The sequence below is a fragment of the Anomaloglossus baeobatrachus genome, chromosome 2 (genome assembly GCF_048569485.1).
Source record: "Anomaloglossus baeobatrachus isolate aAnoBae1 chromosome 2, aAnoBae1.hap1, whole genome shotgun sequence".
Classification (NCBI taxonomy): domain Eukaryota; kingdom Metazoa; phylum Chordata; class Amphibia; order Anura; family Aromobatidae; genus Anomaloglossus; species Anomaloglossus baeobatrachus.
Window position 1 is genome coordinate 631,832,940 of NC_134354.1, and position 17,333 is coordinate 631,850,272.

Below are 17,333 nucleotides of genomic sequence, written 5' to 3' on the forward strand. Positions count from 1 at the left end.
CGCTATGAAACTAAAAGAATCCCCGTCTGCAGCTCCTGGGCTGCATTCTAGAAAGGTTCATTGCTACTGGCCCCCCTTTCAGCCCTAAATAAAAACTTTATAAAATCTTACCTTTTGGTATGCTAATGAGCTTTGTTGGCGGGCTGTATTGCGTTCGTTATTCCCCCTTCTGCCGCTGTTCGCCGTGCCCCAGTGTTGATTGACATAGATGAGGCTACCTTCCTCCTGTTACTCAGTGCTCCTGAAGTCTCGCGCATGCCCAGTGGCACTATCGCGGGACTGAGCACTGTTCAAATCGCGAGCGCCGGTGATGTTATTGCGCAGGCACGAGATTATGGGTGGGTACTTTGATGACTCTAGTGATGAGATTGTCATCACTAGCGTCATCCAAGTAGCCACCCATAATCTCGTGCCTGCGCAATAACATCACCGGCGCTCGCGATTTGAAGTGTCCAGCAATAGTGCCACTGCGCATGCGCGAGATTATGGGCGGCTACTTGGATGACGCTAGTGATGACATTGTCATCACCAGCATCATCTAAGTATCCGCCCATAATCTCGCGCATGCGCAGTGGCACTATCGCTGGACAGCGCTGTTTTTAAATCACGAGCGCCAGTGATGTTATTGCGCAGGCGCGAGATTATGGGTAGCCACTTGTCATCACCAGCGTCATCCAAGTACCCGCCCATAATCTCGCGCCTGTGCAATAAGATCACCGGCGCTCGCGATTTGAACAGTGCTCAGTCCCACGATAGTGCCACTGGGCATGCGCGAGACTTCAGGAGTACTGAGTAACATGAGGTCGGCGGCCTCATCTATGTCAATCAACACTGGGGGACAGCAAACTGGAGAGGGAATAACGGACACAATACAGCCCGCCCCTGTTGCCAGCAAAGCTCATTAGCATACCAAAAGGTAAGATTTTATAAAGTGCTTATTTAGGTCTGAAAGGGGGGCCAGTAGCAAGATGAACCTTTCTAGAATGCAGCCCAGGAGCTGCAGACAGGGATTCTTTTAGTTTCATAGCGAAATTTCTAGTGACATGTTCCCTTTAATGTTGATGATTATGGCTTACAGCAAATGAAAACCCAAAAGTCATTATGTCAGAAAATTAAAATATTATATAATACCAACTGAAAAAAAATATTTTAAACTCAAAAATGTTGGTGCCTACTGAAAAGTCTGTACAGTAAATGCACTTAATACTTGGTCGGGGCTCCTTTTGCATGAATTACTGCATCAATGCGGCATGGAATGGAGGTGATCAGCCTGTGGCACTGCTGAGGTGTTATGGAAGCCCAGGTTGCTTTGATAGCAGCCTTCAACTCGTCTGCATTGTTGGGTCTAGTGTCTCATCTTCCTCTTGACAATACCCCTTAGATTCTCTATAGGGTTTAGGTCAGGTGAGTTTGCTGGCCAATCAAGAACAGTGATACTGTGGTTACTATACCAGGTATTGGTACTTTTGGCAGTGTGGACAGGTGCCAAGTCCTGTTGGAAAATGAAATTTTCATTTCCAAAAAGTTTTTCGGCAGAGGGAAGCATGAAGTGCTCTAAAATGTCCTGGTAGACAGCTGTGCTGACTTTATGAAACATAGTGGACCTACACCAGCAGATGACATGGCTCCCCAAACCATCACTGATTGTGGAAACTTCACACTATAGATCAAGCAGCTTGGATTGTGGTCTCTGGGACCTTGATTTCCAAATGAAATGCAAAATTTACTTTTATCTGAAAAAAACACCTTGAACCACTGCAACAGTCCAGTTCTTTTTCTCCTTGGCCCAGGTAAGACGCTTCTGGCATTGTCTTTTGGTCATGAGTTGTATGACACAAGAAATGCGACACTTGTAGTCCATGTCCTGGATACGTCTGTGTGTGGTGGCTTTTGAAGCACTGACTCCAGCAGCAGTCCACTCCTTATGAATCTCCCCCAAGTGTTTGATTGATTGGCCTTTTCTTAACAATCCTACAATGCTGTGGTTATCCCGGTTGCTTGTGCACTTTGTTCTACCACACTTTTTCCTTCCAGTCAACTTTCCATTAATATGCTTGGATACAGTCCTCTGTGAAGAGCCAGCTTTTTTAGCAATGACCTTTTGTGGCTTACCCTCCTTGTGGAGTGTGTCACTGACTGCCTTCTGGACATCTGTCAAGTCAGCAGTCTTCCCCATGATTGTGTAGCCTACTGAACCAGAATAAGGGACCATTTTAAATGCTTATGAAGCCTTTGCAGGTGTTTTGTGGTAAATATTCTAATTTTGTGAGATGACTTTTGGGTTTTCATTGACTGTAAGCCATAATCATCAACATTAACAGAAATATACACTTGAAATAGATCACTCTGTTTATGACTATATAATATTATATGTGTTTCCCTTTTTGTATTGAATAACTAAAATTAACTTTTTGAAGATATTCTAATTTATTGAGATGCACTTGTATGAACTGATCTCCTGAACTGAACCTAACAGCCTCAAGGCCATAGATAAGGCTGTGGCGTTTGGGACAAGAGACTTGCAGCCAATACTCAGACTGTAATTTGCGGATCTGAAAAATTGGCTTCATCTTTTCCAGAAAGTCTGCATTTTTTATGTTTTACTGCTCTGTTTAGACTCCTGATTGACTTGTATTTTTATTTGGTAATTGTCAAAATTTCATTATCGACTTTGTACACAGTCACAAATTACAGAATAAATACAGACGGCAAGAATAGTGTAAGACACAGACAATACTATTGTGAATGTTACGAAGCGACCTGACCAGACTACTAATACTCCACCTAATAGCATAAGAACACAGATTGGAAACCGTACAGTTTTATGGCACTGGCTGTGCACATTTACAGAATTCCCTGCAAACAAAATTTCTTCTTTATTTTGCTTGTGAGAGAAACAGCTTTTCGCCAAATATATTTTCTAATTTATATGTGTTGTCAAACTCCAGTTAAGAAAGAAATATCCGATCTATGAAGTATCTGCTCTCCAGATGTCTGTAAGTTGATGTATCCTTTAAATGAATGCTTCAGACCACCCGGACAGCATTCATCACACTCCAGACTGACAGCAATGTAATTAATTGGAGAGATTTCCAGCAGAGAGATGTTATGGCATCTTGAAGATCACGTCTAGCAAGGACAGTTAAACATTTTTGGGTTTTTTTTGAGCAGGAGATAAGTGACAAGCTATTAAAACCGGAAAAGACCATGTCTTAGTTACAAAAAAAAAAATGACACCATGAAAAAAAAATCTGTTTCATTATTGATGGCAGAAGTACAACTAAAACGCCAAAAGTATATAAAAAAAAAAATTAAAATTAAATTTTCTTGGTTTATTTCTTAAAGTAGTTGTCTCATAAACAATCCCTTTTAAGGCACAAGGACAACATAGTGAAAGGTCCAACCTCAGCACAAGCTTCATAACCACCAGGGATGGTACAAAATAATAAAATCAGGCATACTCACCTGCTCTAACCTCTGTGGATACAGCACAGACTTGCGTAACCATCTCTGTCACCTTAGAACTTCATTAAATGGAGAATAGGTTGGACACCCCGTTAAATGGAGGGTAGTAAAAAAATTAAGCCATACTACTATACATAAAAAAGTACTTTACCAAGGAACACCGACCTCACAAATATTCATAAACACTTATTTATTCCTATTTTTAAAACACTCTAAAATGTTTTGGGGGTTTTTAAGACCTCTGGGGGACCATAACGGGGCCTTAACAAGATGAAAAGAAAAAAAAAATCAAAATAATATTTAAATTGTACATTTAAAGGTGAAATATTTGTAGAAAAAATTAGATAGGGCCTAAACAAGTATTCAGCTGGAGTTTGGACTGCATTATGGGTCAAAAGGTTTAACCCCCCCCCCCCCAAAAAAAACCCCAAAACATTTGTTCCATAAAAACAAAGCTAATCAGCTGCAGTCATCATTATTCTGCAAAGTGAAAAAAAAACACTGATTACTCAGATGGAATTGTGGAGGCTACAACTGAGATATGGCCACTTATTCAGCGGTCACGTGAGATTGTTTGCTTCAAAAGACTGTCAGGGAACACAGGGCTAAGAGCTGAGGATCATTCCTAGTCTGGGAGGTAAGCGCAGGACATTTTTAAGTTTTTGTTTTCCAGTAAATCTATAAGTGATTCTACAGTAGAGCTTGTCTTCGAATAGAAGAAAGAGCTACTTCTAAGGCCGGCTTCTCACTTGCGAGTTTCTCGCAGTAGTGCGATGCGAGAAAATCTCGCATTGCACTTGGACACATGTTAAACAATGAGGCAGCTCCCATCTGCTATTTTTTTCTCACTCCAAATCGGACTGAGAAAAAAATCGCAGCAGGCTGCGTTATTGGACAGTTTCTCGCGCGAGTCACTCCAATGCAACTCTATGGGAGCGTGAAAAAATGCATGTCACATGGATCGGCACTCACCATCCTAGTGACATTCGTTTTTCTAAATACATTAATCGCATGTTTCTCAAAACACTGGAAATGAGTGAGGTCTCACAATGTCGGTCAATCATAGAGATTGACCGACATTGTGAGACCTCACTCATTTCCAGTGTTTTGAGAAACATGCGATTGTCAGTCGGTCTCTCCCTCTCTGTCTCTTTTCTCTCTCTGTCGGTCTGTCTCTCTTTGTCGGTCTCTCTCTCTGTCCATGTTGGTCTATCCCTCTCACCTCACTCATACTCACCGATCACCGGCGTGGCACTGCATGGCGTTCATACTGCTCCGGCGGCTTCTCTTTTGAAAAAGCCAGCCACTCATTATTCAATCTCGTATTCCCTGCTTTCCCCGCCACCGGCGCCTATGATTGGATGCAGTCAGACACGCCCCCACCGCTGAGTGACAGCTGTCTCACTGCAACCAATCACAGCTGCCGGTGGGCGGGTCTATATAATGCAGTAAAAAAATAAATAATTTATAAAAAAAAACGGCGTGTGGTTGCCCCCAATTTTAATACCAGCCAGGGTAAAGCCACACGGCTGCAGGCTGGTATTCTTAGGATGGGGAGCCCCACGTTATGGGGAGCCCCCCACCCTAACAATATCAGCCAGCAGCCGCCTGGAATAGCCGCATCCATTAGATGCGACTGTCCTGGGACTGTACCCGGCCATCCCGAATTGCCCTGGTGGGTGGCAATCAAGGTAATAAGGAGTTAATGGCAGCAGCCCATAGCTGCCACTAAGTCCTAGATTAATCATGGCAGGCGTCTCCCCGAGATACCTTCCATGATTAACCTGTAAGATTAAGAAAATGAAGACATACACCCAAAAATCCTTTATTTGAAAAAAATAACAAAAAAAACAACCTCTTTCACCACTTTATTCAAGACCCCAAATACCCTTCCATGTCCGACATAATCCACAGAGGTCCCTCGACGCTGTCAGCTCTGCTACATCGGAAGCTGACAGAGAGCAGTCACAGACCACGACCGCTCTCTGTGAGCTCCCTGCAGCGACTGAAGTGAGTCGCGCTATCAGCGATGATGTCACTCAGGTTACCCGCGGCACAGATCTCAGCGGGAGGACTTCTGCTGTGGCCGCGGGTAACCTCAGTGACTGCACCGCTGATAGCGCGGCTCACTGCGGTCACTCGGGATTTGCGGTCACCGGTGAGACCTTCACCGGTGACTGAAAATCAGGCCATGCCACACAGAGCCGCAGGATGACAATGAAGTCGGGTGAAGTTCATCCGACTTCATTCTGATCGTGCGGCTCTGTCTGTGTCTGCTGTCAGCGGCCATTCAGCTCTGCTACATGGCTCTGTCTGTGGCTGCTGTCAGCGGCCATGTAGCAGAGCTGAATAGCAGATGACAGCTGCTGAGAAAAAAAGGATCACACACGGATCAAACACGCATTACACACGCTCTGCTAGTCATTAAATTTAAAAAAAGCATCGCACTTGCATTGCACACTGACCTAATGTGAACTAAAATCGGCCGAGTTTTTTTCAGGCAAGTCGGACCGATTTTATACGCATAAATGTGTTTCCAGCCACTCTTGCTTTTGTGTTTCCCTGAAAATAAGACAGGTCTTAAAGGGAACCAATCACCAGAATTTTCATACATAACCTAAAGCCAGTGATATACTGGCACTATCAGGCTGATTCTCTACATACCTTTAGTGGTCAGCTCGGATGTGTAGGTTTTGAAATCCAAGAAAGTAAAGTTTACAAAATTGGCAGCTTCTCGAGTGACAGCAGCTGAGGATCAGATAATATCTGAGGGGAATTCATACTTATCCCCTCCGCCTATTAGAATTAGCATAAGAATTACACAATTTAACTTTTCATTAGCAGGACCTGTGTGAGGTCATACCCATGTCACCAGAAGGGGCGGGGCCTCAGCAAACAGAAAAATGTTGCTTCCTTGTATCAGCTTTGTTGGCTGAGGCTTCGCCCCTTATCCCATCCCCCTGTTAGAATTAGCATAAGTATTATACAATCGATTTAACTTTTCGCTAGCAGGACCTGTGTGAGGTCATACCCATGTGACCAGAAGGGGCGAAGTATTTTTGTTTGCTGAGGCCCTGCCCCTTCTGGTGACATGGATATGACCTCACACTGGTTCTGCTAGGGAAAAGTTAAATTGTTTAATTCTTATGTTAATTCTAATAGGTGGAGGGGATAAGTATGAATACCCAACCAGATATTATCTGATCCTCAGCAGCTGTCACTCAAGAAGCTGCCGATTTTTATAAACTTTACTTTCTTTGATTTCAATATCTATATGTCCGAGCTGACCACTAAAGGTATGTATAGAGTCAGCCTGATAGTGCTAGTATAGCACTGGCTTTAGATTATATACGCAAATCCTGGTGACTGGTTCCCTTTAAATTCATTTTTGCTTGAAAGGATGTGTTAGGGCTTATTTGGAGGGTATGTCTTATTTTTCCATGAACAATGATTGACTATTATTTTGAACAAAAAAAAAATCAACATTTATTCAAATATAATCATGACCAAAGGAAAACCAAAGCCTTTGCTCTCCTATCAGCTACCCATTCACAATTCATGTCTTCCTTCTCAGTGTTACCAACCTGATCCACACTTGTGCTTCTTAGTATTTCCCTTTAACCTTTTCACTGACGTTATTGTACTCTGCTCGCCATTTTCGGACCATTCAAATATCCAACATTTTCTATTTGCAGAAAGCAATAAGACTTTAGTCCTTAGATTCCTGCATGATTCCTATCTTGTACTTAACAGAATAGCTCTTCCTTTTTGTACTCGTACGTCTGGGAGACAAAATACTACTATGGTATATTTCTTTCTCATTTGTTTATTTACAGTACTGTACCATAGTATATGATAGCTAAACCCTTCACAAAGAAAAGCAGACACTCTCAAAAGAATCGCACTCAAAAGACACCATGAGACCTAAGACATTATGGGTTTGGTAAGTGCCAGGCTCTCACACACCGATCGGGTTGTCTTGCTGGCATCACTCCAGTCACAGGCACATTATGTCCCTTGGCGTTCCAGCAGCTCTCTTTCACGTTCCACTACAGGCAAGTATAGTGTTTGGCTCTCCGTGGTGAATGGAAGCCGCAACAATAATCTAATATAATGGGATCAGGAGTAGAGTGATGCTTACGGGACTACCCAATCTGTGTGTGAGAGCCTAGCACTGGCCAACCTTTTATTGATTTAGATCTCATGGGTACTTTTGAGTGTGATTTATTTTGGGGGTGTCTGCTTTCCTTGGTAAAGAGTCAATCTGTTCTGCTGCATTCAAATTCCAATTGATTTTTTTGTTTTTACATTTATAACTGCCTGAACACTGTTTAAATTTACCTTTTTATGACCTGTAACTGGGCTTATTTTTGAAGTAGGGCTTAGATTTTGAGCATCCTCAAAATCCTGAAAAATCATGCTAGGGCTTATTTTCAGCTTGGGTCTTATTTTCAGAGAAACAGGGTAGTTGTAGATCATCCCCTTTCATTTCAGTTAAGGGATGAGCTGCAATACCAGATTGATTTTTGTGGAGTGTTTCTGAAAAAAATAGACTCTTATTTGGAGTCATGAAAAATCTCTAGGTTTTATGTAGGTTTACTAGGTAGCATGCCTTAAATCTTAAAGGGGTGGTCCAATACCTAAAATGTCCTTTATAAATGTCTATTTTTACAACCTTAGCACTTTTATATTTAGTTTTATTATACAACATTCTACATTTCTCCCTATCTAGCTAATCTCTGAATGTTTTGGGTTTTTTTTTCTTTACTTCCTGTGACATTTCAGTTGAGGGGAGTCTAAAACGAGGTGTCATCAGAAGGCTGGCACTGCACTAACTTCCCTGCAGCATCCATCAACCCACCTGGAATAGCATGTCATCGGGGACAGCGCTGCAGTCACTTACCACAGTTTCTTTCATTGCTGTCCTAATTCCTTGGCGGTGATAGAAGCTGTGGGAAAAGTGACCAAGGCATCGGCGACAGTTTCTTACTATGAAACAAGGCGATATCAGGGGGCGGTGATAAAAGCTATTGGGCAGTGCTGGCATCACTCACCCCAGTTCAATCACTACCCTCAAACCAATCATCAGCAAGGGGCAGCACTGGAGTCACTTACTCTGCTTTTATCACCCCTCTCAAACCAATCATCACCAGGGTGCATCATTGGTGTCACCCTACCTCTGTCACCACTCCATAATGACTGTTCGACTGAAGCAGAATGCCAGCACCTCAGTCACTTCTTTCATAGCTTCTGACAGCACCATGGATTCAGGACATCTTCATAGGGTGGCGATGAAAGAACCTATGGTAGTTAACTGCAGCACCGGCCCCCTGGAGGGGTGATAGACTTTGCAGGGAAGTGAGTGCAGCCCCAGTCTCCTGTTGACATGCCGTTTGACACTCCTCTCAAACAAAACTCTCACGAAGTGAAGTAAAAAAATACATTTAGGAATTAGCGTTATTACACAATACCATTTCTGCTTATGCTGCTAATTACGAACATGATTATTATATAATATTAGATATTTATAACAGAAATATTAGGTTTCAGACCAACCCTCAGCCTAAACCCTCTGATTATGGAAGAGAAGCGAAGAGGTGTCTTGGGCGGCCTCAAACTTCATCTTTTATGTAACTTTTCCTGCCATAAATTAAATCTCTGTAAATATTTTGCACTTTAATGAAATTTCATACTTCATTTCTAGGAAAATATTTTGCTGTAATTATAACTGTCTCCTAATGCAACCTCCCATGGTGCAGATTTACATAATTCTGGCAATATCGATTCACAAACGTAATTACTATTCTTATCGCTGACTTATGTTCTGTAACACTTATCTTCCTTGTACACACTTCATGGAGGGTAAGGTAATTAACAGGGTCTCACCGATAAAGCTTGGTTCATCAATTACCCATGTGCAGTCAGTGATTAAAACCTCTCATTACTCCTAAATGAACTCTAAAATGAGTGTAAGGATAGATAAAAGGATAAAGGATATCACAATTAATTCTTTTTTTTTTTTTTCCTTTTAATTTAAACAGAATACGACTCAAACGCAGACTTGTACTTCTTCCAAGGCAATGTTCACCATTAGCACCGTGGTCTGCTTCAAAAAAGTTTTTTCAAAACTCCATTTTATGAAAGATAGTTAAAAATCACACAGAATAGCCTTAATCATAGATAGTGTATTGTTCAGTAAGAACAAATTTATGTGATCAAATAAACAAAAGGATGTCAACTAAAAGGAGACGGCCAGAGTAATGATAATTAAATTTGCAGCTGAATTGATATAATGAAATCATTAACATTCATGAAAATCCACGTCATATAATGTTTTCCAATTTTATAGGTAAATACAACAGAAAAATATTTTATAGCGAATAAATATTATTGGTATTAATTTATCTAATTTCAGCTGACCGAATATAACACAAACAAAAAACTGTACAAATTTTCTACCGTGAAAAATATATTTCCACTTATTTTTTAAAAAATATATATTAGGTCATTTCGGTAATTAAGAAGAGATAAAAAAAAGAGACAAAGGGGCGCTCCTAGTGTGACACCTGGTGGTCCAGTGGGGAAGGGTAAAGTTAGAACCACTAACCTGTTCGGGTTGTGCAAGCCTCTCACAACCCCAGTGAATGCTGCTGATGTATTTCGCCTCCCCCCCTCTTAGGAATACGGGTTCTGCAATCGGCCGGTCATGTGATGTATGACGCCACAGCAGGTCCTTTGATTACAGGTCCTATAGTTAGGGAAAGCTCCTCGCTAAGTCAGCACCGTCCGCTAGCCCTCCGATGAGGGATTGTAAATGGAGAAGAAAAGATGCAGCGGTATTTATCGGGCGCCAAAGCTGGTAAGCATTGGAACCTGAAGGCGCGGAGTATGCTGCCGAAACATGTTGTAAAGTGATGTTCCTGATCTCTAAATAAAGAAGTAAATGTAACTGTGCTGGGTTCCCCTGCTTCCAAGCTTTGGTGCTCGATATATACCGCTACATCTTTTCTTCTCCATTGCGGTAATTAGGACCCATGTGAATGCGTGAGTTCAGATTTAAAATCTAGCAAGCTTCTCTTGAAAGAAGCAGATTTTTCCAATCTCCTGCTCAAGGAGGTTTTCAGACTTTCTCAGTTCCCATTACCAAAAAGGAGGACAAATTATCAGAGTGGATTTCTGCAGAATGCCTAGACAATCCGGAGACTGGTCTACTAGTACTATTAGAACCGGGAGCTGCTGCTGAAATGTGTTCTGCCATGCATTTCTTTAGGGTGCGTGTAGTACATCCTATATAGTATTCATTGCATAAAGTGCATTTTGCCTTGTAAGTAACATGTGCTCGAACAATTAATAAACAATTTTATATTGCAGACTTTACCTGTATGATCAGTAAATATCTTTTTAATATGTATTTACATAAATTGCATTTGGAGCCCCCACACTTATATGAACCTTTTACATCTAATCATGTACCATGTTTGGAGCCTGAATAAAAAAATCAGTATGTCAGACCCATGCCAGTGAATCGGATCCCACTGGTATATTATAATTGGGAGGTTAATGGTTTCATTTTAGAATATTTGAATATTTGATGTTGCAATATTTTGTAGCATTTCTGAACCTTTTTTAGGTTACTAGCATTTTTTCAGTGCATTTCTTTACATGTGTATTTATCACGTTTTTGACGCTGCAGTTCTTGTCTCTTCTGTCAAGCTTTAAATTAAACTGCTTTGTATTGAAAGCTAATGGTATTTGGCATTGACAAAACTTTATTGGTATAGTCATGTGCGGATTACAAGCATTTTTTACCTGAATGTTTTCTGTGTTTAATGCGCGCTCAATGGGAAAAATCTGCACATGAAACTCAGCATACCCGCAAGAGAGGTTGAAAGGTTGCCGATTCAAAACAAGCACCGCAGGTCAATTTACTTTTTGTTTTTACTCAGCGTAAAGAACATTGGACAGCAGATTTCTATAAATCCCGTCCATTTTACTGGAACTGTAAGACACACTGGGTTTTTTGTTTCACAGCAAAAATATGCCGTATCATAAATCCACCAAATGCTCATCACGGGAACTTAAAGGGAATCTGTCACCAGGTTTTTCCTCCCTCATCTGAGAGCAGCATAATATAGAGACAGAACCTGATTCCAGTGATGTGTCACTTACTGAGCTGTTTGCTGTCATTTAAATATAGCAGTTATTTGAATGTGAAGCTCTGTATAACCCCACCCACACCACTGATTGTCAGCTGTCTGCCCATATACAATAGAGAGAGAAAACTGCCAATCAGTGTTGGGGGCAGGGTTATTTAGAGCTCATGAATATGCTGGATTACCTGGCAGCACGCCAAGTACTCCTCTAATGATAATCTACTGCTGATTAAATAGTGATTTTATCAAACTACACCAAACAGCCCAGTAAATGACACACTGCTGTAATCAGGATCTCTGTCTCTTCATTATGCCGCTCTCAGATTAGGTGGCAAAAACTTGTTGACTGATTCCATTTACGGTAACCTTCGTGTTCCGGTGTTTTGGACTGCAACAATAGTAGAATAGTGTGGAAGCTGAATATAATGAAAAACAAAGACAATGTGAACGAGCCTTATTCAAGGTTCACGTGACCAACATGTTAAAAGTGTAAGGTGCTTACCATTTTTTGATCAAAGTTCACAAAAGCTATCTAACCATGTCAAGGTGTACCTAAATATAGATGGAGAGGCAGGGTATTAGTGATAGGGATCATCCATATTTGAGTACACCTTCACGTGGTTGGATGGATTTTGCGAAGTACGTTACAATTTTCATGTGTATAGCAATAGTGGAGCTCATATGTTCATTAATCGCATTGTGCTGCCGCATAGTATATGTATAAATAATGGTTAATAAGATGTGTTTAAAGGGGAAATTATGAAGAGGAAACCGCTTACCATGTTCACTCTACATTACAGGAAAAACTTTGTTTACCACATCACATTCTAGAAGAAAAGGGCCTGGTGAAAGTGAGCGCCACTGTTCAAGCACTGGTAGATGTAACCACAACCAAGCAAGCCTTATTTCTATGAAACTACTGCATCTTGTTTCATCTGACTATAAGACCATATTTTCTAATGGCTCTCCAAGGAGAAAAATGGCGGAAAATCAATGTTTCCTCGGAATCTCCTTTAAGGAGATGGAAAGCAACAGCCAATCACATTCCACACAGAGGGAGCAAAAAGCGAAATTTGCACAGAAAGGTTAAAGTCTACATAAACTGTATATATTCAGCCCCTACTTGCTACATATCAGTAAATGTTTCTACTTCTATCATAGTAAGTGACTGGAACAGAACAGCAAACACCGTTCTGTACGCTGATTATAGGCGTTCAGAGGAACAGGACATCTTTGCTGGATCTGTTCACTTCAGATCAAGTTGCACTGTATTTATTTCTATAGTACTAGCTGTCATTTGTAACCCCAAACACTAACTGCTGCTTTTTTTGGAGCATAGTTCTGAAATTATGTACATTTTGTTAAAATGTCCTAGAGTTCACTGGATTGTTATGTAACATACTAAGGATATAATAATGTAATAGTAGGAACGGATTGTCCTAAAAAATTAGTATCCTCCTGCATAGGATTTGTACCTGAGTCCCCGACTCAGACGTATCCCCGGAAAAGCTCCTAACATAATTAACTAGGTGGATGCAGCTAAGCAAGTTATTGTAAATAATTGTATTTTTATTACATTGTTTGTTTGGGTTTTTTTTTACTGCTTTTTGATTTAAATATTAAAATGTACTCTACCTGGTGATGGAAGCTCAGCGAGTAATGAGCCCGATGGTTAGAAACATTAGATTAGTCCACCAACAAGCCTCCAGGTTATGGGATCCTCATTTATTTAATTTTATTTCTTCTTTTCCTGTACACATATGTAAATAACAACTGAACTATATGCTAACTTTTGCTGATTGTGTTGAAGTAATAATGCAGGTCTGGCCAATACCAAACACACAGCTCAAGTCTACTTAGGTTACATGTCACAAATACGATACTATCTGCAAAACCTTATAGTTCTATTATCAATGTGCAAAATAGGAGATGGTGTGCCTTGTAATCGCATAAATGAGTATTATAGATTGCAGAACATTCGTCGTGCTTACAACCTTTTCCAATATAGCTTGTAAGCGCTGCTCTAAACCTGGCCAGAATCACTGGAGCACATAGATCACTACCCATCTGACCAGCTTCCGTGTCGCTGCATCCCTCCGATGCTGCAGAGGCGAAGCTCAGACTAGAGGGTCCAAACAATCAAACAAGAGCGCACCGCCCCCAGCCAGCCAGCAAGAAGCCGGGCTACAGGGGAGGGATGCGCTCCTGTTCATGAGATGAAATATTCCCTTTTAAATGGGGGGAAGTTGTTTAAAAATAGAGAATGAGGCCCAGTTGCAATACTAGATACAGACTATGGACTAGGGTTGCACAGTATTTGATTGTATGAAGTCATCAACTCCTTCATATTGAAATCCTGCACTCACCAGTCATTGATGTTGTCATTTCATAGCAATACCATACATGCATCGGGATGTAACATAAAGTGATGTTGGTATTTAGAAGCGCAGACAGTGATTACTTGTCCTGTGTAGTAGCTTCCCTTCAGAAGGTACCATACACAACATTTTCAGGCTAACTAGTCAACAATTCCCTAAAAAAAAGTATTAAGGGGTTGTCCACTACTTGGACAACCTCTTCTCATTCCTCTTGTTTGCCCCCATAAAAATTAATAAGCCTATACTCGCCTCCCGTGCAGCCACAGTTCCAGCAATGTTTAAAGCGCTCACATCCTGCTCAATTGTACAGAGGCGGGGAGACAGATGCCAGGCTCTGATTGGTCGCAGGACCCATGTGTCATAACAATGTCACATGGGCCCTAGGAATGGGGTTTTACACATCGCTGGAACCGCGCTGGTACCAGAGTATAGGCTTATTTTATTTTTACGGGGGCAAATGAGAAGCATTATTAAGGCATATCCTTATAAATGGTGCCCATTAAATGTAGTACTAGGCATAGTTTCCATACAATTGTAGCACAGTGCTCATACAAGTTGTAAAAACGATCAAAAAATCTATCTCTATGACTCACGAAAGAGCCCATTCGATGTACTTGAAATTGCTATAAAGAATGATGCAGTGTGGTTAGTTACTGGTAATGAGGGCAGGGTTTTTGTTGGTCCGTTTTGGCCTATTGTAATAATCCCCCCTCTCTCTCTCAAATTTTTACAACGATAGCCCAACTCAGATAATAATCACAAAGATTTCCTTTTATTCCAGACCCTGGACTACAGCCCACAATAGATTTTTTTCGGTGTGTGTGTTTATTTCTTTTCACTTACAGGCTAGTAATGGGGGGAGGGGAGGTCTCATAGACTTCTCTCATTTCTAATATAGGGCTTAGTGGCAGCTGTGGGATGCCATTAACCAATTATTATCCCGATTGCCACCACACCAGGGTAATCAGGAAGAGCCAAGTAAAGTTCTGGGATTTTTGCATCTAATGGATGCGACAATCCTGGGCAGCAGCAGGCTCCTATTTTTAGGCTAGTGGGCCAAACAAGCATGAGTCTCGTCAGCCTGACAATACCAGGCCCCAGCTGTGGGGCCTTATTTTGGCCGGGGACACCATCACTAGCCTGAAACACCTGTTTAACTGGTTACAGCATAAACTCCTTTTTGTTTACGGTAGTATGCTGAAACTAAGCAGAATGCCCTATCATGACAAACTATTATATATCCTTAAATCTAAACTTTATCTAGCCCCCATTGTAGAAATATAATGTTCAGATATGATGAGTCAAAATGATTTCCATTAACATATTACATAATGTTTAGGAAAGAGAATAGCATGTAGTAGCACAAGTCCTCTGTAAGGATTGCAGAAACCACCAAGTGCAGTATTTAAAAGCACTTTCAGATTACAGTGAAACTTTGTATTGTGCTTCTGTACAAATAAGGTTATATGCTAGTGACAGAAGAATAGTATAGATTATACAGGTAGAATATCATATTCTACATAACCTAAACAAACTTTCCTATGACCGGAAAGGGGTCCACAAGAAATATAGAACCTAAAAATATGTAGCCCCAAGATACCAATAAATAGAGGTGGGGATACAAAAAGAGAGGACCACGGATAATCAGAGTGAAATACAAATTTTATTAAATGTAAATGATGGCAAAAACCTGCTGACAGGCAGCAATATAATGGAGGATTATACAGAGTGTAAAATGGCCCGTGAAAAGTCAAATAGGGACAGTGTAAAGTAAACAGGCGTGACGCCTCCTGACGAAGCCTTTGGTGAAACGCGTGTCGAGGCCCCGCCCCCACGCCCGGACACATCCACCATCTCTGCTCTGACATGACGCAAGGTAATACTGATTAACTACTTATGCCCCCTTGCCATTGGGACTTTTATGGGATTCTACAGATCTCCTACATAAACTGTTTACTTTACACTGTCCCTATTTGACTTTTCACGGGCCATTTTACACTCTGTATAATCCTCCATTATATTGCTGCCTGTCAGCAGGTTTTTGCCATCTGGTGGTGTGTCCTGGTACTGCTGTGGGTTGTTTTCTGGCAGGCTGTTTCCATCTAGCCTGCCACCACTGTGTGTCCTGTATCACCTTTACATTTACATTTAATAAAATTTGTATTTCACTCTGATTATCCGTGGTACTCTCTTTTTGTATCCCCACCTCTATTTATTGGTATCTTGGGGCTACATATTTTTAGGTTCTAGAATATCATATTCTATATTACTATGCAAGTAGAAAGCAAACATACTTATGAAATGGATTAAGTGTGTTGTCCGGTCAGAACATATTGATGAACTATCCAATGGATAGGCTATTGATATCATATCGGTGAGCACCGGACCCCTACAATTAGCCAAAATAGCCATTATGAGCCACCAGATGTGTAGTGGCCATTGCCGGGTCCTGCAGATGAGTTCATGTAAAAAAAAAAAATAGCTGTTCTGCAGTACCACTACATATTGGGCAAACTACAATTCAATTCGATTCAAAGTGTTTAGATACTGTGTTGCCGGAAGCAAATAACAGCTGATCAGTGGGGTGTCTACTGTAACCGCCCCCCCTAACCAATCTGATATTCATGCTCTATCCTTTTACAAGTTATTTTCAGTAGCACTCATTAGTAGAGATGAGCGAACCTGTGGACGTTCAGTAGGTACAGCCTTAAATTAAATTCGGTTTGGGACCTAGACTTGACCTGAATCCCAATAGATGTCATTAATTGAGAAGTTTGGGTCTCTTTTTCCATTTTTTATTTGTCTGTACACACTACATCCAATCATGCTGTTTTTACCCCCAGTACGAGACATTCAAACACTGCAAGCGGCTCGCACTAGACTGAGCACTGAGTGTGTATATACCTGAGCACAGCAATGCTCACGTGTGGTTTGCACATTTCGTAGGCCCAGGGCGAAACAGTCTTGGTGAGCCCCGTGCACACACAAACACGCACATACACAGATATGTACACATACAGACATACATACATATACATATACATATTTGAAGACAAATTCACAAAAATATATATATATAAATAGACAAATATATTCACAGTCATATACACTGACATACATAAATACACACATCATACATGCACACACAGACACATTAGAGATTTTTAAAATGGAAAAGCTGGCAGCATCCTCACTCACCTCCCCCTCTGGTCTCCATGCAGCTCCAGTGATGGCCATCATTAACAGACATGGCCACGCACAATGCACAATGATACTGCTGTATATAGATCATAGGAGGGTCTGGGAGCTACAGTTTTATACATCATAGGGGAAGCTT

General features: G+C 41.1%; 1 protein-coding gene across 6 annotated transcripts in view; it reads left to right on the forward strand.

Moving 5' to 3' along the window:
* Positions 1–15,620, forward strand: part of LRCH1 (leucine rich repeats and calponin homology domain containing 1) — a 330,560-nt gene extending 314,940 nt beyond the window's left edge. For 4 of the 6 annotated variants that reach the window (XM_075336886.1, XM_075336889.1, XM_075336887.1 and 1 more), the window contains one exon: positions 12,419–12,499. Coding sequence is in view for 2 of the 6 variants with exons in the window: in XM_075336888.1 (XP_075193003.1) it covers positions 12,419–12,532 (114 nt within the window). In the remaining 4 variants the exon portion in view is untranslated. Of the gene's footprint in view, positions 1–12,418 lie in introns of all 6 variants that reach the window. The other 2 variants (XM_075336888.1, XM_075336891.1) reach the window with 1 other exon arrangement.
* The last annotated feature ends 1,713 nt before the right edge of the window (positions 15,621–17,333 follow it).